Source organism: Cricetulus griseus, chromosome 2 (assembly GCF_003668045.3).
Source record: "Cricetulus griseus strain 17A/GY chromosome 2, alternate assembly CriGri-PICRH-1.0, whole genome shotgun sequence".
Taxonomy (NCBI): Eukaryota; Metazoa; Chordata; class Mammalia; order Rodentia; family Cricetidae; genus Cricetulus; species Cricetulus griseus.
In genome coordinates, this window is record NC_048595.1 from 294693577 (window position 1) to 294717370 (window position 23794).

At 44.1% G+C, this 23794-nt stretch overlaps 1 protein-coding gene and 1 pseudogene across 1 annotated transcript in view; one reads left to right on the forward strand and one right to left on the reverse strand.

The window, feature by feature from the left end:
- Positions 1-10989, reverse strand: part of Rgmb (repulsive guidance molecule BMP co-receptor b) — a 21916-nt gene extending 10927 nt beyond the window's left edge. Inside the window, exons 1-2 of the mRNA XM_035440457.1 lie at positions 10410-10989; positions 4771-5279 (exon numbers count right to left, since the gene is read on the reverse strand). Coding sequence (XP_035296348.1) covers positions 4771-5279; positions 10410-10551 — 651 coding nt within the window. The 5' untranslated portion in view covers positions 10552-10989. The remainder of the gene's footprint in view (positions 1-4770; positions 5280-10409) is intronic.
- Positions 10990-18191: 7202 nt separating this feature from the next.
- On the forward strand, positions 18192-20116 carry LOC100753344 (annotated as a pseudogene).
- Positions 20117-23794: the final 3678 nt, after the last annotated feature.

Consider the following 23794-nt stretch of genomic DNA (forward strand, 5'->3'; position numbering starts at 1 on the left):
TGTCTCCAGATCTGGTGGAACCTCTCAGAAACTCCAAGAAAGCAGTTACTGAATTTGAAATGTAGTGATACTATGGAATATAAAATGATATACACAAACAACCCCGATGGGCTGGGTATCCTGTTACACTTGTAGGTGCTGCCCTTAGGGTAATAGGAGCTGGTGGCCACTCTCACCAGGCCATACAAGACATCTGGTTCAGGCAAGTTGCTTTACAGCAAATCCTTTTTCTCACTCAAGGAGAGACAGGGATGTAGGTTTCCCAATTTTCCCTACTTCTGTTTTGTTTTCATGAGACTCAAGTATTGTATGGGAAAGCCAAAGTAGTGAGAAAAAAATATGATTTTTTTTTCCGTAAAAATTTAAGGGAACATAGAGCAAAAGAATACTTGTAAAGAATGATTAAAAACACAGCCATTGTTAGGTAGGTAACATGCAAGTTTTTAAGCTGAAAGTATTTTGAAAAGTTATTAAGAACGTACTTGAGACTGGTTTTTAATTTTTTTTTTTTTAGATTACATTTTATCTGTGTATTGTGTGTTTGTATGTGTGAGAGCTCTGTGGGGGTCAGAGCACAGTTTGTGGAGTCAATTCTCTCCTACCACATGAGTTCCAGGAACTCACCCACAGGTGGTAAGGCCTGGCTTCTGGTGCTCTACCAGCTAGCTGGAGATCGAAGATTTAAAAACTGCTTGCTTTCATTTTCATTGTTTTGTAGGTCTGTGGAGGTTACTCAAGAGTTACTTTACCCACGTTAGGCAAGCCCTCTACCATGAATCTAATCTATCCTACCGTCTCAGAAACTTTAATACCTGCTACTGGGAACATATCAGAGGAACAAGAACTTTACGCTTTATCTACCTTTTGTGATCATGCATTTAAATATCCTCTCAGGTCCATTATTTAAAAACAAACACAGCCCATAAAATGAACGAGTTGAGTCTGAAAGTGACAAAGGAAATGTGGACCTAAAGGCACTAAGCCAGCTATCCTCACAGACAGGTAACCTGGCTCCTTTGCAGTACAGGATGGCCACTGCCACCATGCCTTTCCTCTGTGTTTCCCCCCTAACACTGCCACTTCTAATGCTGTCCCTGCAGCATTTCACTTTCTCTGTGTCTGCATGCCTGCATCTGCCTCTCACAGCCAAAGGTGGGGAAGATTGTATCTGAGATGAGGTGAAGTGTGTAGGTGTGCCAGAAACTCTTGCAGCCCCAGGGTGGAGAGATGAAAAACTTGCCCTGGCTTCTCCCCTTCAGTAAACACATCTACCCAGCAAGCTGGCCTACTAGTACAGTTTCTTTCTTCCAGAGAGGAAGAGAAAGGCAGGTGGAGGGCCCCAAGAAGGCATACTTGTGCACACAGTGACCATGTGGGAAAGCCAGTCCTTTCCCATGTGGAGGGAAGGACCAGTGTGTGGATCGAACACTGGATAAGGAGATAAATCACACTACCAGGTCTATTTGTCCTTACTCACTGTTCATATGTGGAAAAAAAAGTTTAGTTAATAAATGCCCCTTGAGTACAGGGACTTCATCCTATTTTATTCTGTTTAGGTATCCTTTGGTGACAGGTGGGGACTATTTTTGGAAGGGAGATCTCAATAAGTTAAGCTTGCAGGAGGCTGGCTCAGGAAGCCAGGCTCCCAGAACCCAGTTGTCTTAGTGACCACACTGAGTAAAATACTCAAGAATCTAGCATTTCTCTTCAGAAGTGAAGGCCGTGAAACGCATGGGAGTTTCTGTATCACAGCTGGCCTTGCATATCAGTTAGTGTTTATGTGCAGTGGCACAGCACACACAGGTCTTTTGAAATGCCTGACCAACCAAGCAAGGTTCAATATCATCAAAGTATGGTGCTGAGTTACTCAACACAGGTTTAGGTATATCCAGAAATTCTTGGTAAGAAAATGAAGCGCACCCCCCCCCCCAAAAAAAGACTTGATGGATTCATAACAGGACAGCATTTGGGAGGAGTGTAAAGCAGGTGCAACCTAACTGGAGGGAGCAGGTCACCTCCCCAGAAAGTTACACCTTGTCTCTAGTTTCCCTTCCTGCATTTCCTTTTCTTTGCCTTTTCTGGCCAACCTGAGGTTAAGTACCCTCTTTCATATGCTCCCACCATCCTGGGATCCTGTCTTGCCTGAGGCTCAAAGCAATGAATCCTGTCAAGCTAGGACTGAAACCCAAATAAACTTTTCCTCCTTTCAACCTTTTCTCCTCAGGTATTTGTCCCAGAGATAAAGGTGAGATAGCTGATTAACATGGGGTGAGATTCACATCAAGAAAATCTTTCCAAAAAAAAAAAACAACAACAAAATAAAAAAATCATAAAACAGAATTAGAAAAGATTCAGATTTTACTTAGAATGAATTTTGTAAGGACAGTATGCCTCACTGTTTTTATTTCTGGTTTTTCAAGACAGGGTTACTCTGTGTAACAGCCCTAACTGTCCTCGAACTCACAGAGATCAACCTGCCTCCGACTGCTGAGTGTTGGGATTAAAGGTTTTTATGTTTATTAGCACCTTTTCTTTAATGCTTCAAGTCCTTAAAGGTAAGATGGTGTAACAATGTTAGGCCTTTGCCGATTTCAGCAACACATGTCTTATAGGTCTCAAGATAGGGCATCAAAAACAGCTTTTCAGAGTCCCAGGCACCCGGGAGAATACAAACAAAAAAATACAGGAGCACAGTAACTACTGTAGATGCAGGACCCTAGAGTAACTTGCTGAGTGGCATGGCCACCAGATGAAGCAAAAGACTAATGTGCAACTGAGCAACCACAAACTCCTGCGGTCCTCTTGAATTCCTGTCAGAGAACCACTACTTTCTCCATTTGAAAGAACAAAACTTTTGGCTCATGCCAGATGGAGAAAACAGACCTGTGGGTTTTTTTTTTTTTTAATTTTCTAATCTTAAGTGAACTGTAAGTTGTTCCATATATATAATTACATACACTATCTATCTATCTATCTATCTATGCTATTAATACTTTAATTTGACCAAGAATCTTCCAAATCCTCAACTATCTGAACAATGGGTAACTTTCCCATTCCCAAAGTAAAGCCTCATCAAATTTCCATGGAACCTTCAGTTATCTGGTAACCATTCCCAACGTTTGAGGTGTCTGATGACTGTTGTAATCCTGAATTTTTGGCAATGGTCTACCTTACAACTTCATAATCATTTATCTTAATATACATAATATATGTAATATATTGTATATATAAAACTCGTGTGTGTGTGTGTGTGTGTGTGTGTGTGTGTGTGTGTGTGTGTGTGTGTGGTTGTGAGCTGCCAATTTGGTGCTGGGAACCAAACCCAGATCCTCTACTAGAGCAGTAGGTGCTCTTAACTGCTGAGCCATCCTACTAGTCCCATAATATGTATCTTTATAACCTAACTTTTACCAAATACACATCCTGAGATCCACATAAGAAAAGGTATTTATAAACATATAATAGCCAGAGAAAGAAAAGTGTATTTCAAGATGTAGAGTTTGCCAAGGCAAAAGGTGCGCCTGAGTGAAGTTTTACTGGGTGGAAGTATAAACATTTCGGAGATCCCCTCAAAATGTCTGCTTCAGTGTAACAGTCTTCTTTGTTCAAGAGCAATAACTTCTATTTTTAGATTTGTGACACTCCTGGGTGTCTCCAGATATCTCCTGAGGTGTTGTAAAGTTCCCTTCACAAAATGCCAAGTCAAATAATTTAAACTCTCTTAAAAATATGCCCCACATTTGGAGGCAAGGGAGGGAATCAAATAAACAGTCACAAGATTTCAAAAACTTGATCCTTGTCAATTATATTTAGTCTGTGACAACTAAGGAACAGATTAATAAATACAGGAAATTAAAGCAAGATGAGACAGTCTATCTGTGGGGTTTGTGGCTGGGGAAGACAGGAAAGGGGGTGGTTTAGTTGGGACACTAGGAGAAACTCTGGCACTCATTGACTGGTAAATGGAAACTCACTGGACACTCTCCTACCTTGTACTAAGACACCAGTGCCTTGCAGCTGGCGTCAAGGTCTCTATATATGATCAGTTTCTTCGAAATAAACAAACATAGGAGTTCAGACACTGGACCAGGGTAAGAGTAACTTAATTTTTGCCAATTTTCCTCTTAGCTTCTGGCTTAAACTGTTAACATGCAGGTGTGAGATTACACGGAGGTTATACAGCACTGTTCTGCAATAGCCAATCTTTAACTTCCTTGGTTACCAAAGGTTGCTAACTAAAGCACCATTGTGGGTTTGCTGCTGGGAAGCCTGGCTTACAGCCATTACATTTACTATAGTTTCTAAACCTCCACTAAAGTATGTTTCCTGATGGGCCACTGCCCCAGGCTTCACAGCTTTCTTTATTCAGAACACCCCCTTTACGCATTTGATAAATCTGACCGTGGATTTCCTCAAGAAGAGCCACACAAGACAGCACGAACTAGAGAAGGCACACGCTTCTCTCATTAAACAGGCTGCCTTTTCTCCCTGGAAAACCTGATTTCACTGTTGACATTTTATTCTTCATATCATTGCCTATTCAACTTTAGACCCACATTTTGCATGCCAGAAAAACAAACAAACAAAAAACAACCAAAAACTCCTTTATTAAACAATCTCAAACGTTTACCAACCCTGTTAATAACTTTCCAAGAAGATATACAAATGGCCCCTCTAAAGGAGGCCCTTTATAACACACTCCAGAAACTGTCTGAAGGACCAAGCATCTGAAAGTCTTGAGTAGAAAGAGGGACAAAAAGGTATACTTGCCTTGTTAGTAGCAGTGGCACTGGATCCAGGGACCACAGGCACATTCGTCACTTGAACCGAAAGATAATTATTGTCTATCAGAGGCCAGGCCCCTTCCACTTTGCACGTCTGGAAGTGATCCTTGAAAGTTCTAAGGTGAGGGTCTCCAAACAAGCCGCAGAAAAGGTAATTGGGAGGGCTCTGGTCCCCTCCCCTGTGTTCTCTGACTCCTCCGTGGCTGTGGTAGTTACAAGGGTCATGGGTCACTTCTGGGTTGGTAGAGGATGTGGGTCCATCCTTGGAGCAGTTCCTCTGGCTCATGAGGTCACTGATACCTAACACGGCAGAATGGTACACCAGGTTGCCACGGCAGGCTTTTGAAGTTCGCTGGGTGCAGCCGGCATAGGCTCGGAGTGCCTTGCAAAAGTCAGAGTCAAAGCCATCAGTGGCAGAGTTCAGATGTGAAGTGAGGGACACGAAATCTGTGGTACATTTCTGGATTCGGCATTGAGCTGGCTGTTGGCAGTCACCTAGGAGAAAGACAGGGCCAAGCATGTAAATGCTTCATCACTTCTGGGCATTGTGAGAAGATGCTAGTCTTCCCTGGTAACTGTCTATTGTATCTCACACTCCTATTTGAGGTTGTACTGAGTTATCACATCTCTCAAATTAAGCCACTAGGAGAAAAACTGGATACAGTTACCTGAAACTTTGAAGCTTTGGTGACTGAATGTGAGTCTAGTCTAGGAAATGTCTCCAGGTTAAAACTGCAAATGAAATACTGTTTCTTGTTTGCTATTTACAGATTTTGACAAAGACTACTCTGCTCTAAAGCAAAGCCAAAGACATGGACTGTTTTGATTTTTAAAGCTGTATGAGTAATTTGCTTTGGAAAGCACTGGGCAGAGATGTACTATGCACATAGCTATGATTAAAGCTTACACACCCAAAGAAGAGCTAAAATTCTAAATTATAGTATGCTTAAAGTATCTTTACCTGATTTTTGTATGGCTACAGGGTATGAAAACCACCGGCATGAAAATCCAAGTAGTAAGCTATTCTATCTTTCCTCTGAGGTATATTACTAACAAACTATATCCACAGTCACAAAGCCCTAGCGTCTATAAAACACAGGTACTCTCCTAAAAAAAGTGATTCACTTGACCAAGATCCAATTTTACTTCTTTTAACATGTCTGACACACAGATCGCGCGCGCGCATGCGCGCGCACACACACAAACCTAAGAAAGTATGCAACATCAAAATTTTATTTCAAAACATGAATCAGAGAACTGTAAAGCCAAGAATTCCTAGTGTGTGTGTGAACACTTCACTTTCCCTCTTCATTAACAACTAGTTAACTAACAGTTTGAAGAAAAAGGTAAAATGAAAACCCGAGGATGAATGTCTTGAATTAAAGAAAGTTCCAAATTATCTTTGTCATTTGTCTCTCATACATTCATGAAACTTCTCAAAGCACAAGAGAAAAGGACAAAACAAACAAAAAAACAAAGACAAGGTCAGCCATGTGCACCAATTGATTTTATATTGTTTCAAAGAGTGAGGTCAGGTTTACTGGAAGAAGCACTGCTCATGTATCTCAAGTTGTATAAAATGAGCCATGGCATGTATTTGTTACCTGAAATTCCTTATAGGTGTGTAACCCATGGAAGAAATCTTACTGATTCTCTCCATTTTAGCAGCTTCCTCTTCTGAAAAATAAGGAAGTTGTGGGCTGGAGAGATGGCTGAGAGGTTAAGAGCACTGGCTGCTCTTCCAGAGGTCCTGAGTCCAATTCCCAGCAACCACATGGTGGCTCACAACCATCCGTTATGAGATCTGGTGCCCTCTTCTGGTGGGCAGATATTTTGTATACATAATAAATAAAATCTTAAAAAAAAATAAGGAAGTTGTTACAACAATTTTGTGGTCTTTTCCAGGCATAAAATATCTCACATTTTGTAATCTAGGGGCGGAAAGAAATCCACATCCCTGGATCATTCAATGCTTATGGTGTGTGTGTGTGTATATCTATTATGTGTATGAGTGTTTTGCTTGCATGCATGTCTGTGCACAGGTACACCTGGGGCCCTCAGAGGTCACATGATGGTGCTGGATCTCCTGGAACTAGAGTTACAGATGACTGAGCCATCATGGCTGCTGGGAATCAAACTGGATTGGATCCTCTGGAAGAGCAACCAGTGCTCTTAACTGATGAGCCATCTCTCCAGCCCCTACTCCCTGCCTGCACCCCCCCCCCAAGACAAGGCAGGTTCATTGAATTGTAGCCCAGGCTGACCTTGAATTTCTAATCCTTCTGCAACAGCTTCCAGAATGTTGGAGTACAGGTGTATGCCACCATCCCTAATTAAAATCAGTGGGTTATTTTTAAATATGTAATTATTTCAATATGTGGATACAGTAAACTTCAGGATATTGACACTTAAAACATCATCTGATAAAAGACATCATGAAGTAATCCCTATATTGATTTAAAAGGTATTTAGAATGAGTATTTTAAATCTTTAATGAAATGGTAAACTTTTTGGCTGCAGTCGGAAAGAAGCGTGGGAGATAGCAATCTATAATCATTGCGAAATTTCAAAGTCCTGGAGAAGGAGAAGAGTCGGCTGGGCCTTCATTTTCACTTTTAACAGAATAAAGGAGATTAAAATTTTACTATTTTGGAGCTATTGAACTTATAGCAACCACCAGACCACTTAGAAAAAAAAAATCAAAGAAATCATCTTTAAAGTTTGTTCAGTGCAACACTGACCAGGGAAATTCAATTTACAGGATCCCCTTTTTCCAAACAGATTTATTTACTTTCAACTACATTTGCTGAACAACAAGACAAAACAAAACAACACAACAAATTCACTCTCCCAGAATCCTTCAAGCCATTTATCAAGGGAAAGACTTACTCAAGGCTTTGCCTTGTTCTGGGGGGATTGTACACAACTGACTATAGTGTTAAGGTCACTCACTGATAGCTGAAAACAAGCAAACAAATAGTGGGGTGACAATTACACTACTATTCTTTTAAAAATCAGATACACAGCAAGCAGAAAGCAAGAAGTAAAAGCAAGGCCAAGATCACTCATTAATAAAGAGCTCTTGGACTACAAATAACAACAGCACTAGAACTTTCCGCTAAACTTGTGGGACCTATTTGTTCTTTTTTATGGTCTATAAAATCTATCTGCGCATACAGTTACTTATAATTATTTCAAATAGTCATAAAATATCAAAAGTAAGAAAAGCGTGGAGATGCAGAATGCAAGTGTTTGTGTGTGTGTGTGTGTGTGTGTGTGTGTGTGTGTGTGTGTGTGTGTGTGAAGATACAGCACTTCTTCCCAATGGGCTCTTTCATCCCCCAGCCCCCCACTCTTGAGGGCTCCCTTCTTTATGGTAAGTAGGTTCTGACTGCCCTGAGAAGTGCCATACAAAGCAACTCTTTGGCTTTAGAGAAGGGCTCTAACAACCCTTGGCTGTAGATATGATGGGGGGTGGAAAGGGGGCCTAACCGAAGAGAAAATGCTTTGAGGTTAGCACTTTCAGCTCCATTGCAGGCTCCTGTATAATGACTAATTTGCAGCATACACCCAGAAATATCCAGGCTTCATGAATTTATAATGACAATGCACACTTTGCCTGTTAGAAGCGGTAAAGTAAGCCTCCTGTCAAAATGCCAAGACAATGCTGAAGAGAAACACACTCCAGGATGTGGCCAAGGAGGCCATGAAGTGTATGAGTAAGCAAGAAACTCCCATATTTGATATCCACTCAGGAACTGCAAAGGTCTTAAAATAAGACAAAATAAAACACACATGAGAACTAACAAATGCCATTTCCAAAGGGCAGAATTCAAAAGATGCACTCACATAGAAAAAATTTCTATTTTGGGGGTCAGATCATCCACAATTGGCATGATGTGTATTTTCATGCCACTTACTATAAGGGCCAAAGGATTCCTGGTCTGAATCTTTCATGTTTTAATGAATTGGACATAGAAGACTCACCAAGCAACACAGCTTCCTTCATGTCAGGGCTGTGAATCTGCAGCACAGTCACCCGTTTATAATAAAGGAAATGAGATATGAAGCTGAATTGAGTGAACTATAGAGCCATATGGGGCACTGAGGCAAACGATATGGACCCAGACATAAAACATATGGTAGTCCATCTGCAAGTAGCACTTGCTAGGTTCCCTGGTCTGGAAAAGAACCCCTGCATTTCAACAGCACCAGTCTTCAAAGAGATCTCTCAAAAGGAACTCCAACAAGCCCTTTGGGCGCAACCTAAGTGTGAGCATACATTGAGTTTCTGAAAGGAACCTCGTGTTCCAAATTCTTTAATGAAAGCATCTTAATTTTGGAAACCTTTAATCCAGTTTCTTATGCCTTTCATAAGGCAGGAGGAAAATCTTCAGGAACTACTCTCCAATCCTGTCAGGACCCTAGAGCAACCACTATCCAAGCTGCAAAGGGCTCAACCTACCATTTCAACTTCCCTTTCATGAGATGCCGTTTGACACAATGGATACATATTTTTCACCCCAACACTCCTGAATACTGGCACATTAACAAAAAGTTTCCATGAAACCACAACCACATGCAGACATTTTTTTCCTAAGGTTCTAAAGCTACTAATTTAAAGCCTTAATTATTCCACAACTGGCTATTACACTTTTAGTACGACCAGTCTATTTCCCCAAGCGACAGTGTTAAAATGCAGCCGTTATACCACCTCCAAGAGTTGTCTCTTCAATGTCATTTTACTCCATTCCTTAAAAGACCTCCTGGCTATTTTAGCACGGTTGGTATGCCTTAACAAGTAAAAAGTTCTCAGCACAGCTGAGTGACATTAAACTAGAATTCTCCAGATGTTGTGAGTGTCATCATAAACACAGGGGGGAAGGAAAAAGGTCTCCAGGGAAATCTATTAAATGCTCTGTTCTTCAAGCAGAGAGACAATGATTCTTTTGATTTTTGTATTAGAGGGAAACTCAAGGTCCAGGCAAAGTCTTAAAAAAGAAACGGCACTGATTTGTAAAGAAAACAAACATAGGCATTTCATGCCACCAGGTTTAGGGCCCAGGGTTTATTATCCGAAGGCACACTCGCTCCTCAGCGCTGCCCCGATCTCCGTATCTGTCAAGCCCCGCTAGGAACCGACAACACGAGGCTAGCCTCAAAGCACGTCTTCAACCGGCCAAACTCTGAGCCCAAAGAAAGCAGCTTGGACAAAACCGGAAGAAATCCCGATTAACTTAAGTTCCTTAGGAATTCGACCCAAACTCGGGAGAGGGAAAAAAAAGCCTGAGTTTTTTTTTTTTTCTTTTTGCACCGGGTGCGATTCCCGGCCTGACCGCCACCCCCAGCTGTAGAGGAGCAGCAGCACAGGGCTCCAGTCTCGGCTCGCAGGCGGCGGAAACCCGATCCGTAGCGGGCTCCAGTCAATACCCCTGCGGAGAGCAATAAAGTCCAGGAGCGTTTGTCCCGCACGCGGCGGCAGACGAGACCCGGAGGGGCGGCGGGGCGCCAGGCAGAGCCGTGAACCCGCGACAGGGAGCACCGTGCTCGCCTGCCCGACCGCTCGCCCGCCCGGGACCCAGAACAAAGCCCGCGCGGCCCGCTCCCCACCCGGCCTGCGCCTACCTGCGTGGAGCAGCCCCAGGCTGAGCAACAGCAGCAGCAGCAGCGGCGGCGGGGGCGACGGCGGCCAGAGCCAGGGGCGGCGGCCCTGCTCAGCCCCGGCGGCGGGGGCGGCGGCGCAGGAAGGTGCTGCTCTCACGCCCATGCCCGTCCATGCAGGTCTCGTGCGCTCCGGCGAGGGCGCGGGCGCGGCGGCTGGGCCGGGCCTCTGGCTGCGGCATGGGCCGGGGGGCGCGCCTCGCTTCCTCCTCTTCTTCCTTTCAGGCCAGCGTCCGAGTGCGGCCGCCACCGCCGCAGTGACCGGGGCGTCGCGGGCGGAGGGAGGTGGCGGCGGGGCGCAGAGACATCGCGGCGGCCGGAGGCGGCGGGCAGAGGAGGGGCGGGAGGAGGAAGAGATACAAAGACCGTGAGCGAGCGAGCGGGCGAGCGCCGAGAGCAAGCAGCCGCGGGCGGGCGAGCGGGGCGAGCGAGCGGGTACCCACAGCTGGAGTGGGCTCGGCACGCGTGGACCTCCCCAGCAGTGGCTCGCAGCGGGCCGGAGAGCTCCGCACCCGTGGCCTGCGCGGTCAATCAATCTCAGTCCCGCACTCTCGCCCCGCCCCCGGGGCTCCCACCAATCCGCGGAGGCTCCTCCCCCAGACCGCGCTCCTCCTCCCCTTCCCATTGGCTGCAAGCGCGCCTCCCCGCCCTCGGGCCTCCCTTCTGCGTCTCACTCGAGTTCCGCGTCCGCCGCCTGCGGGTGGGGCAGCCTCACTTCTAAGGGCCCAGCCTCCTGCCGGCTTCCTTGTGCTTTTTTAACCCCCCCTCCTCCACCCCTTTCTGCGATCGCCGCTTTTCTGGTACCCAATAGAAAAGGGCGAAAGCGACTTTCGCTTGGCCCGCGTTCCAGGAGAGCTGGCCTTTAACCTCTCCTTGAATTAATGAGCTCAGGTTCTGCTTCCTTTTATTTATTTATTTATTTTTTTTGTTCGTTGTTGGTTTTTTTAAATGACCTCCACCCACCCCTCCTCCTCGTCCCGGCTTGCAGGAAGCCAGCACTTTCCCTGAGCAGGTTCTCCCCCCACCCCCCAGCCAATCACATCTGCTGGACCTCTCAGTAAACTTGTCGGGGTCTCTGGGTAAAACCAGAGTCCAGCTGAGCCGCCCTAGATACTCAAATGCCCGAGGTCCGTAGCAGATGGATGGAATGAGAGGGTACTTTTGCGAGCTCCCGGCGGAATTCGCTGGCAGCTGCGAGAGGCGCGGGTGTTTGGGTTCCTTTGACATTTTCCCTGCTTCAAAGCTGAGAGCGGGGGTTAGAGATTGGGCGAACTTCAACGTGTTCGGTTACAAGGTAATTAGATTAATGAGAGTGGTGAGTTTTTATGCAGTGCAATTACTGCCACGATTTTTTGTTGCTCAGTGCCCTTTCCACAAATATCCACTCTATTAATCCAATGGAGCCGGGCGGCGGCGGTGGCGCACGCCTTTAATCCCAGCACTCGGGAGGCAGAGGCAGGTGGATCTCTGTGAGTTCGAGACCAGCCTGGTCTACAAGAGCTAGTTCCAGGACAGCCTCCAATCCCAGCACTCGGGAGGCAGAGGCAGGTGGATCTCTGTGAGTTCGAGACCAGCCTGGTCTACAAGAGCTAGTTCCAGGACAGCCTCCAAAGCCACAGAGAAACCGTCTCGAAAAACAAACAAAAATTTAATCAAATGGTAGCTCTGTTTGAGCTGTCCTCCCAAACCATGGATAGAACCCCACAAACAATCGCCAAGTGGTTAGTAAAGCACTTGTGGAGTTGAGGGTAGGCTCCAATTTGTTATCAGCTAGTGTGAGGTGGTACAGCGTCAGTGCTAGCCACTTTTTACTCCCCCCCCTGCCTCTGCCGTTCCCCAAACTGTTGAGGATTGCCATTTAAAATGCACTGACTGCAATCCAAATTACAGTTTGCAACTTTACCTGCTACATTACTCAGAATCTCTAATTAGGAATCTCCTATCAACCACAGGCACATTAATATTCCACGTTACAATGTGCTAATCAATGGGCCAGGATAATTGGGGGGCAAGCCTTAGGTCTCACCATCTCACTCATTAGATACATTGTGAATTCTTCAAACCACTAGGTCCCTAATGAAGGAGAGCTATCTGTTTCTTACTGTAATTTTTCATTACTTATTACATGCCGTGATGACTCAAGTAGTAAACACACCTTTTGCTACCCAAGATACAATCCAAGCCTTACGTCTATCTTTAATGTGCTTAATAATAGCTTTAGAGTTGCCTGGAGAAATGACTTTTCATGGGGGGGGGGTGAGGCCTGGAATTTATCTGACAATTTTACATAGTGGTGTATAACAAAATGCTACCAGAGCAAAAAAAAAAAAAAAAAATTACCATCTTGCAGTTACTGCATGTAATCCATGAAATACAGTTCAGAAAATACTAATAAATATCTTTTAATGAGTGATATTAAAAGTGCCCTATTGTTAAAGTCCTTTTAGCTTGGGGTTGGAGAGATGGTTCAGTAGTTAAGAGCCCTGGCAGCTCTTCCAGAGCACCTGCATATACTTCCTAGTGCCCACTCGCAGCTCACAACAGTCTGTAACTTCAGTGCCAGGGGATCTGAATTCCCTTCACCTTCAGAGGCATCAGACATACACATGGTGAACAGAGACATACATGCAGGCTAAACGTTCTTACACAAAGATTTTTAAGTGCTTTTACCTAGCTGACTAACGTTGAAATGTAGAGTTTTCTTGCTTCAATATTTAATTATATCCCACAAAGGTAACTTACGTTATTATCACACTTGGTATAACCAAAAAGTTAAAGATCAGTACATTCGATTTGGTTTGGGTTTTCCTGCTGCTGACTTTCCTCTCTCTGCACTATCCTTTTTTTTTTTTTTTAAATACACGGGGCTTTAGATATTCTTATCAGTAGAGGGCACCCTCGAGTTGCTGAGAATCCTGATGTCAAAAAAAAAAAAAAAAAAAAAACTGCTCACAGGGGGGAACAAATTCATCTCTAAGGTGTTTTATTGCTCCTCTGTTGTAAAATTTGACAAGCCTAAGACATGTATGACTACTAACAATTCACTTTTTATTACTGCGTAAGTGTTCAGCTGCTGGAGGAAAATGCTATTTTTTTAAACAATTAAACCACAAGGTGGTTACTATTTTTATGACATTAGGTCCCTTGATACACTGTGGGGTGAATCTGGACTGTTAGCAAGATTTGAAATCAGCTTGGAAATCAAGGGTATGTTGAATGATCGTTTACAAGGCAGCCACTTTCTAAGCTCGTGTGCAGCAAGTTTAAGCAGAATTCGGGACTGAACAAAGAAAAACCCAGGGAGGAAGCTAGAACAAAATTGGTGATTATAAAAGTTTTACATTTTAATTAGGGGAAAAATGAGGTGATTGGCAACTTGAGCAACCCAAAAATCCACCGTATCTTGCCACTTGCATTCTTTCTCTTTGTTTTCAAGAAGGAATGATGGAGACCAGAACAGTACATCCAGAAGACCCAGCAGAGCATACCATGCCATCCATGGACATGCAAATGGGTAAAATTAAAACGGATGCCAGAAACATGATGCAGCTTCATTTCCTGAACCCTCACATAGTATCTTAAGTGTTCCCCAGGCACTGTATCTCCATATCCAGAAACCTAACATGAGGATCTCTGCTTAACAGCTCACCCAGGACCGGAGAAGCCTGCAGTAAGAGATTTGTGCAACCCATTCTGGAGTAAGGGCTCCCTTGCCGCTCGTTGCTTCGCAGTGTTTGAAAATCAGGGGCTGGAAAGCCCAGAGTCCAGGAGCCCAGAGGCGTGTAGCTCCTGGCTTGTACTTACATCATTTTTAACCCTTCCGCACCTGGAAGGGGCTCAGCGGGATCAGGATGCCCCCGAGCTCCGGAACACGCAGGACCTAGGTGCAAGAGAAGAGCCCCAGGGTTCGGTGTGAGCGCTGAGCCCCAGGAGAGAGAGACCGCGGAGAGCGCAGGGGGTTCATAACCCGCGCTTATAGTCGGGCCCCTTGATCCCTACAGACTCCAGTGCGGCTCGCCTCTGGCTCGCAAGGCTAGAAGCAGCAGGTGCAAAAAGCATTTGGGAACCGCTTGCCAGTGCTTGGAGGTAATGCGCTTCCTGTCCATTTATCTCAGGAAACCAGCGCTGCCTTCCCTTCGAAACAAAATTAACCTCTCATTAGCCAGCCACTCACTCCCAAGAAGGCCTTAAAAGCTTTACCCTCTCACTAATGTATTTAGGCTTTTCTTCCAGGCAAAGGAAGCCGAGGCTGTGACTAACATCAGCCCCAGGGGTTCTTATGGGCTCCCCGAGGAGCCAGCCGCTAGCCTTTCACTGGTCTAATCTGGGAAATTGGCCAACCCAGGAACCCAGTTTGTAGAAGCAGGCCGATCCGACACCCCTGAACGAACTTCACACCAAAAACCCCCCAAAACCAACCAACCAAACAACCAACCAAACAAAAAAACAACCCAGGACAAATTTCCTCTCTTCTTCTTGGGATCCGTTCACATCAAACCCTCAGCTCCATTGCCCTCAAGGAATGGGGAAGGGGAGGCTGGGGAAACTTGAGTGGCCAGCTGTCCCCAGGTCATGGGCAAGGACTGACCCTTGGGAAGCGCTGGGGGTGGGGAACAGCCTTCGTTAGACTCTAGTCGGTTCCAGGCATTGGGAATTAAACGTGGCCAGGAGCCCTCGGAACACCAGGGCTTTCTCACCCTGGCCCCACCGCCCTGCGCCTGGCAGATTTATACCACACAGGTGGACGGAGACCTAAACAAAACAGCCCCGGTCGCTGCCTGCCGCTCGCCCCCCACGTCCTCCCGGTCCACCGCAAACTTCAACAAAATAAACAACTCACCACAGGCATTCCCTTGTCTGCAGCGCGACGCTTGCCAGCTGGGAAAATAAGCCGCAAGCCACGCGGCCGGGGCGAAGGGAGGCCTCGCCGCGCCCGCTCGCCCGCCACTCTGCCCAAGGTGGGCGGTAGGCGGGCGGCTCCACCCGGGGGCCGCTCTCCAGATGCCGGTTCCGGAGTGAGCTCCGGGGCAGTGGTTGTACCCTGCCAGCCAGCGGGGCCTCTGCCACCTAGGGGGAGAGGGCGGGGAGACAAGTCCCTCTCCCCAACTTCCTCGAAACTGCTCTCTTCCCACTCCTGGCCCCGGCCACCACCTCGGACAATCTCTGCAGGGCCGGTCCGCGCTGCACCGCGCGACTCGGCTGTGCTGCTGGAGACCCGACGGCTGGGAGTGCGGGACGCCTCTGACCCCGATTCCAAGTCTCGGTCAGCTCTCTCCTCTCCCTGGGTCTTACACCCGGGCTTGCACAAAGGCGCCTTTCACGCCGCCAGCGCCGCCCTCTGCGCCGCCCTCCAGGCCGGCAGCGCTGCCTTTACCCACCCGCAGCATCACCGGCTGGGTGGGGACCCTGCCAGTTGTCGCCCGCCAGGACCAGGGCAGAGGCAGATGTGCGCGATGTTCGCACTCGCGCCGCCACAAGGGCAGCAGACACTCTCCTGTCGATTTCCTGCTCCGCTTCTATAGCTGTCCACCAGCGCCCTCAAAGGCATGTCCCCGCAACTATTCCTCCAGGGTCTTCCTGCTGTGTGTAGCTATGAAGGGGGTGGCAAGGACGGTCCCCTGGACGTGTGCGAGCGTAAGTGTTAGCGTTCACGTCCACCTGAGATGCCAGTGTGACTTGGCCTCACGACGGGAGAAAGGGTAGAAAGAAACCCCTAAGACCCAGGTGAGAACGCTGTGTTGTAAAAGAACTAGCTCGGGAAATGTTTCGAGGCGGCAGTCCCTTCCCTCCGGTGGAGTGAGATGCGGGGAGGGGATGTCTAGCTATGTTCTTGAGAGTGGTTCTTGAGCTTCACATATACTCAGCGGCAGCTATTTAGCTCGTTCATTTTAGAGCAAGAGTGCTGATTTTTTTTTTCTTTTTAGTTAAAACAAGATTTCAAGCAGCTGTACTCAGTTAACCACGACCTTCCCCTCCTCAGACCATCGCCTTCTCTCCGCTATCCTTTACCTGCAGTTTCCGCACCTAACAGTAGAGGCAGTATAGGGCTGTGTAAAAAGGGCGGGACTTCAAGGGGTTTATCATCTGAACCTTGTCTTCCCTGTAAAAGAAAAATGTGGGAGGTTGAGGAATCAACTCCTCCAGGTTCAGAAATCCTTTGACAACAGACCCCTCATTGCACCCTTTGCGTGTATTTTTGCCTTTCATCTTTTGCTATCTTCTCCAAATGCCAATGAAACTGGAAAACAACAAACCAAACCAAACCAAACCCTGAGTCCATTCCAGGCAGTGGTTCTCAACCTTCCTAATGCTGCCACCCTTTAATACAGTTCCTTGTGTTGTGTTGGTCCCCCAACCATACAATTATTTTTGTTGCTACTTCATAACTGTAATTTTGCTACCATTATGAATCATAATGTAAATACCTGAGTTTTCTGATTGTCTTAGGCGACCCCTCCAAAATGGTCATTTGACCCAGAGGGGTCTTGGCCCACAGGCTGAGAACCATTTATTTATTATCTGTAAGATACACTAACTGAAACCTATTCTATTTACTACAGAGAATTAAAAAAAAAAGGTGGTGGGCCCAGTTTGTGGTGTATAGAAACAAGAAATTTTCATGTTCCCACTTGTTCTGCCTCTGAAAAGCCACTTGAGCAATCAGCATAGCAGAGCTCTAATTGAGAAACAAAAGGCTAGTTTCCTGAGTTTTTCCTTTCCCTTCTACCAATGCAAAGACAAGCTGTTGCATAAAGTAACTATGAAAAAGAGTTCAAAGGAAGTCCAGGGGGCCAGTACACAAGACATTTTCCAGGGCACCCTAGTCCTTAGGTCCTCTGCACAGCTAACTACCTTTGGACTGCACATAAACACGGGCACAGGCCATCACAACCCCCTTCTCCACAAATACTGGTCAATGCAAACTGGGTGCCAATCGTTATGTGGACTACTCCATCATACATTTATTTAAATCACACATTTAACTTTTCCTTAGTCCTGTGATAGTTTTCAGTCCCACTTTGGAACTTTGAGCTTTAGTTCCCTCTGTGGTCAAGGGTGTCTTGTTTCTTGGTGGAATTTTTTAAATTAATGCCCCAAAGGCAGACAGACATTTCATTATGAAGTGCTACTTTGAGGCTACATGTCTTATCTTCTATTTTAACAACAAAACTTAAGATTTTGCCTATTTTTACTAGCAACACTTTAAAAAAATTTTATATTTCTTTTTATTGGGTTATATTATTTTTACTCACTCCCCTTCCCCCCTCTGCTCTCCCTTCCCATTCTCCCTCCCGCTCTCCATGCTCCCAATTTATTCAGGAGATCTTGTCTTTTTCCCTTTGCTGGGAGGATCCATGTATGTCTCTCTTAGGGCCCTTTTAGTTACCTAGGTTCTCTATGATTGGGGCCTTTAGGCTGGGCATCCTTTGCTTTATGTCTAATATCCACTAATGAGTGAGTACATATTTGTCTTTCTGGATCTGAGTTACCTCACTCAGGATAGCTTTTCCTAGTTCTGTCCATGTCATTAGTTTTTTTTTCCCCCTCCGCTGAGTAGTACTCCTTTGCATAAATGTACCACATTTTTCTTATCCATTCTTCAGTTGAGGGGCATCTAAGTTGTTTCCAGATTCTAGCTATTATGAATAATGCTGCTATAGACATAGTTGAGCAAATGTCTTTGTATGGCAGTCTCTCAGAAAATTATTAGTGAGCTTACCGCAAGACCCAGCAATACCACTTTTGGGCATATACCCAAAGAATGCACACTCCCACTGCAGTACTTACTTTTAAAAGACAGCTATTGGTTCAACTCCGTCAAGTACCGCCCTTGACCTCTAGACCGTGTCCCTCTCCTTTCTCCCCTCGAGGGTGGCCAATCACGTCTGCCGACAGACCCCAATCTCTGAAGGAGCTGTACATAGTGGCGACGATTTCTGCATCGATCATTTGAGTTTCTTGCCTGCTGGAGGAGTGAGCTAACCCGGGGCGACATGGTGGAGGAGGTACAGAAGCATTCTGTACACACACTGGTGTTCAGGTCATTGAAGAGGACCCATGACAAGTTTGTATCTGATAATGGAAAACCTGTGCCTTTGGATGAAGAGAGTCACAAGCAGAAAATGGCAATCAAGCTTCGTAATGAGTATGGTCCTGTATTGCATATGCGTACTTCAAAAGAGAACTTTAAGGAGAAGGGACCTCAGAACGCCTCAGATTCATATCCTCATAAACAGTATCCTACCAATCAAGGACAAGATGTTGAATACTTGGTGACAGGTACACATCCGTATCCACCAGGACCTGGTGTTGCCCTGACTGCTGATGCTAGGATCCAAAGAATGCCAACAGAATCAGTTGCACAGTCCTTAGCTGTGTCGTTGCCGAATCAAGCCAGAGTTGATGCAAATCGTACTGCTCCTGCTGGAAGTGAGTACCACATCCAGGGGCTTCTGACCACTCCCAGCCCACAGCGATGAATTGCATTATTATGGAGGCTGGCAATACCAAGAACTCTGCATTAATGGCTAAAAAAGCCCCTATGATGCCCAAACCCCAGGGCATGGAAACTCTACAGTGTTATCAGTGGGCATCTTGGCTGGGTCCGATGAATTGCTGTGGAACCCCGAAATCAGTGGATCTGCTGACAGAACTATTAAGATTTGGGACTTGGCTAGTGGAAAATTAAAAACTGTCATTGACAGGCCGCATCAGCACAGTGCAGGGTGTGATCGTAAGCACGAGGAGTCCTTACTTGTTCTCTGGTGGAGAAGACAAACAAGTGAAGTGCTGGGATCTTGAGTATAACAAGGTTATACGGCACTATCATGGCCATCTAAGTGCAGTGTATGGTCTGGATTTGCATCCAACAATTGGTGTCCTGGTGACTTGTAGTCGAGATTCAACTGCCCGGATCTGGGATGTGAGAACTAAAGCCAGTATACACACGTTGTCTGGACACACAAATGCAGTTGCTACCGTAGAATGCCAAGCTGCAGAACCACAGATTATTACTGGAAGTCATGATACCACAATATGATTATGGGATCTGGTGGCTGGAAAGACAAGAGTGACATTGACGAATCATAAGAAGTCAGTCAGGGCTGTGGTCTTACATCCACAACATTACATATTTGCATCTGGGTCTCCAGATAACATAAAGCAGTGGAAATTCCCTGATGGAGGCTTTATTCAAAATCTCTCTGGTCATAATACAATTATTAACATGCTGTCGGTCAATGCTGATGGAGTACTTCTATCTGGAGCTGACAATGGCACTATGCACCGTTGGGACTGGAGAACTGGCTACAACTTTCAACGAGTACATGCAGCTGTGCAACCTGGGTCATTGGATAGTGAATCAGGAATATTTGCTTGTGCTTTCGATCAGTCGGTTACTAACAGCTGAAGCTGATAAAACCATTAAAGTTTACAGAGAGGATGAGACCTCTACAGAAGAAACTCACCCAGTCAGCTGGAAACCAGAAATTATCAAGAGAAAGAGAGATTTTAATGGGCACTGTCTTCATGGTTGTCCTTTTGTTCATAGCTTGGCGCTTAGGAAGATGTCCAGTCATTTGTGGAAGCTCACTTGTGGAAGTCATTGCTGCTTTGTATTTTACAATAAATTGCTCCCTGTGTCCATCACCTCTGTTATATTTCTAAAATAAACAGCTTATGGTTTTAAAAAAATAAAAGATAGCTATTATAGAGAATTTATTTTAGTTGTTCAAATCTCTGGGGAAGAGACATAAAGCCTGATACACATATACAGTGTTTAATGTTTAAATCAGGATAGTTGACTTTCCATCTCTCCCCTAACAAGTATCTTTGGTTAACATGAATATTTGTACATATTTATGGATTAAAGCATGATATTTCAGTACAGGAATGCAACATGTACTGATGAAATCAGGGTAATTAATGTTTCCATCTTATCATTACTTCGTGTTTAAGAACTCTTTTTGTTAGAAAATAAAAATTTTCTTGAATACTTGTAATGAGAACTGTTGTGAACTTTTATAATTCTGTTGCTATTATGTAAAAATGTTCTTACAAATTACAATTACATCTATTTATCACAACAACACAGTGCTTTGAAATAGGTACACATCATAGAATGCCTAAATTAATATATACCTGAGATGCTTAGGGGATTTTTTTTTTTTGGGAGGGAGTGAGAACACTCATCTATTCTCAGGGATTTTTAAGACTTCCTTCAGGTTATAATTAGCTATAGTCAATTATATTGTATAACAGTATCAACTTCAACACTGCCACTGTTTCATTCACATAGACTAAAATATTTAAATGTTTTATTAGACCTCGGCTGTTCTATTAATACAAGGATATGCCTTGTGTTTTTCTTCCACAAAATTCTTTATCTTGCTTAAAGTTATACAGTCCTTACACTCATAACTCATTCTGACTCCTCCCACTCCCTTGAACCAACTCAAATAAATTGAAGATAGGAGTAGAAAGGAATAAGGATGATAACACATTCACATCGATGTTTGCTTCCTAAGCATAAGGACCTGAGTTGGATACTCAGAATACACACACACACACACACACACACACACACACACACACACACACACAGAATAAGAGTCATTTTTTTCCTGTAAAATTCATTTATTGGTTCTCTAGTGATTATTAAGAAACTTTTTACTGATACCATTTTAGGCATATCCATCTAAAGATGACAGAAGTTGCAATTTTAATAAACCCAGACAATGCATCCAGTTCTCCTGTTATAAATGCCATGTCATGTTTATTTATTGCCATAGCTTATTTATTTTTGATTTTTTCAATTTCCCTTTCATAAATGTGGACCTCTTTTCTATTATCAAAAAACACGAGGAGCTGGAGAGATGGATCAATAGTTCAAATTATTTTTTGCTCCTCCAGAGGGCCCAACTTCTGTTCCCAGCACCCATGTCAGGTGGCTCACAGCCTCCTGCCTCCTGGGGATCTGATACCCTTTTCTGGCCTTTGTGGCATACATATAAAAAAGAAAAGATAGGCCTTTTTGTTTTTCTTGCTTTTCTTTTCATATATATGTTGTCTGTATATTTGTGCACTTGCACATGTACGTACCTGTGTGTGGAGGCCAGAGGTCAAACTCAGATGTTGCTCCTCAGGTGTCATCTGTTGGGGAATAGCCTCAGGTCATGAGGAATTTCAGGCTGTAATGGGCAATGGCCCCTTGACATGAAGAAATGCTTGGCCCCAGCCTGACCCATCTGTTCTACCTGCAGAAAAAGTGTGCCCTGGTATGGAAAACAACCCACCTTGCTCCTAGTCAAACCACAAAAAAGTAGCTGTCACTTCCTGGTAGCTCCCTATGTATCCCCCAGCCCCTGTAAATGGGCTCAGTCTTTATCCTGTGGAGCCCCTCACTGTTCCAATAAAGAAGTCCCAGTCTGTTGAAGACAAGTTTGTCTGCTTCTTCACTGCTTCATTTTTCTTCATCTACTTTCTTTTTCTTTTCTTTTCTTTTTTTTTGAGACAGGCTCTCATACTTGTTGAGGAATTTAACAATTAGGCTACATAATCTAGCTGGCTAGTGAGTTCTAGGCATCTGTGTGTCTTCCTATGGAGCTCTGTGGTGACCAGTGGGCAACACCATGCTTAACCTTTTAAGTGTGTGTATTGTGGGGATTTAATTCAGGTCCTCATACTTACAGAGCCAGCACTTTACCTTCTAAACAGTTTCTCTAGCTACCTATCTTGTTTTTCTTTGCTTGTCTGTTTTGTTGAAGATCTTTGAACCATTTTCAGATTGATGCCTGGTTCAGAAATTCAGCTGTTTACTCAAAATGTTTGAGAATTGTTACTGCTAAAAAATTATGCTATGCCAAATAGTAGCAGTTCTAATAATATGATTAGTAAGGCATATAATATTTGTTAGTAAATGGATAAAATTCTACTTGAAGCATGATTTAATAAATGTTTTATTACATCTTATTGAAGTTTATAATAGTTTTGTTTTATTAGCTCACTGTTCAAGCTGAATGAGCAAGGTAGACCTTCCTTTAAATTTAAGATGGCAAAAATTTACGTTGCCTTTTACTGTACAAGGAGCTGAAACAGCTTTCTTGAGTCACCTTTTATTATGGTTGAAGTATGGAGTTCTGGAAAATTGTAAATGTGAAATGTGGAACTTCTAGTCACAGAGATAACGAGCAAAGGAAAGGCATGTGGAGGGCAGCTTTGTGGGAATGGACTTGCCTAGTATGCATGAGGCCCCAGGTTTGATTTCCCCAGCAGAAAAAATAAAGTAATAAGCAAATAAATAATAAAATTCTATTAGTATTATAATCTTCTCCTTTTCTGATTTTCAAGGGAAATCCTGCCTTGCTAATATATTCCTACAGAGGTACATGGTGAAACAAGTCAGTGGATGCATATTAAACTAATAAAGTCATTATTCATGAGGGAATATGTGAATAAAGAGAAAATTGGCTATTTTTTTTGAAGTATCGGGAGAAAATATGTTTGGGGTTCTTTTACTATTAGAAAAACTTGATGTGTTGTTTAGCCATCCAGCTCATTGGAAAATAGTAGAAGAGAAAAATTAGAAGCTGTTTCAATTGTATTTGCAGAATACAATTGCAGACTTTAATTAGACTTGAACAATCAGAATATTTTTAGATCTTATAAGTCTAGGGGAAAATGTGTCCCAAAGGCATTCACACATTGCATTTTTTCTGCTACAATCAGTCTTTAAAGTACATGAAATCTATGTGAAATGGAAATTAGATACCTTTTATTCCAAGAGACTATTATACCCATTAAGAGTTTAAATTAGGAAAAGTATTGAGTATATTTTAATATACAGATGGAGTGTACTTACACCATTACTAGAAAAATTGCAAGTATATTTTAAGTCCAACTTGATAAATTATATTAAATACAGAAAAAAATCGGTGTTTAAATTATTACATATATAAAATATTAAGTGTTCTCCTTTTTCTTTTATTTCATCCTTTCAGGTAGTATTTAGTGCCAGAACCAAACTGATAATGAACATAGTGAAAATAGTGTGTTCTAATAAGACATTTACAAAGAAATCCGCCTGAATGTAGGAGTAGAGCTTGGTTCAAAAGATGATATGGCTTGGGAGCAGAAAGGGCTTGTCAGAGATCTGGGCTCTTGTTATTGAGTTGTTAAAGTGCTCTTCAGCTGTCACAGCTGGAACTGTCCATCACTGAAGAATGTGAGGAATGTATGATTGGTGAGGGCTTCTACTTGAAACAGATTTTCCTTTCTTTAGGACCCTTAAGGAGTGGGACTGGCTGGAGGGAGGAGGAACCATAACTTTCCTGGAAAGGACTTTCACATTC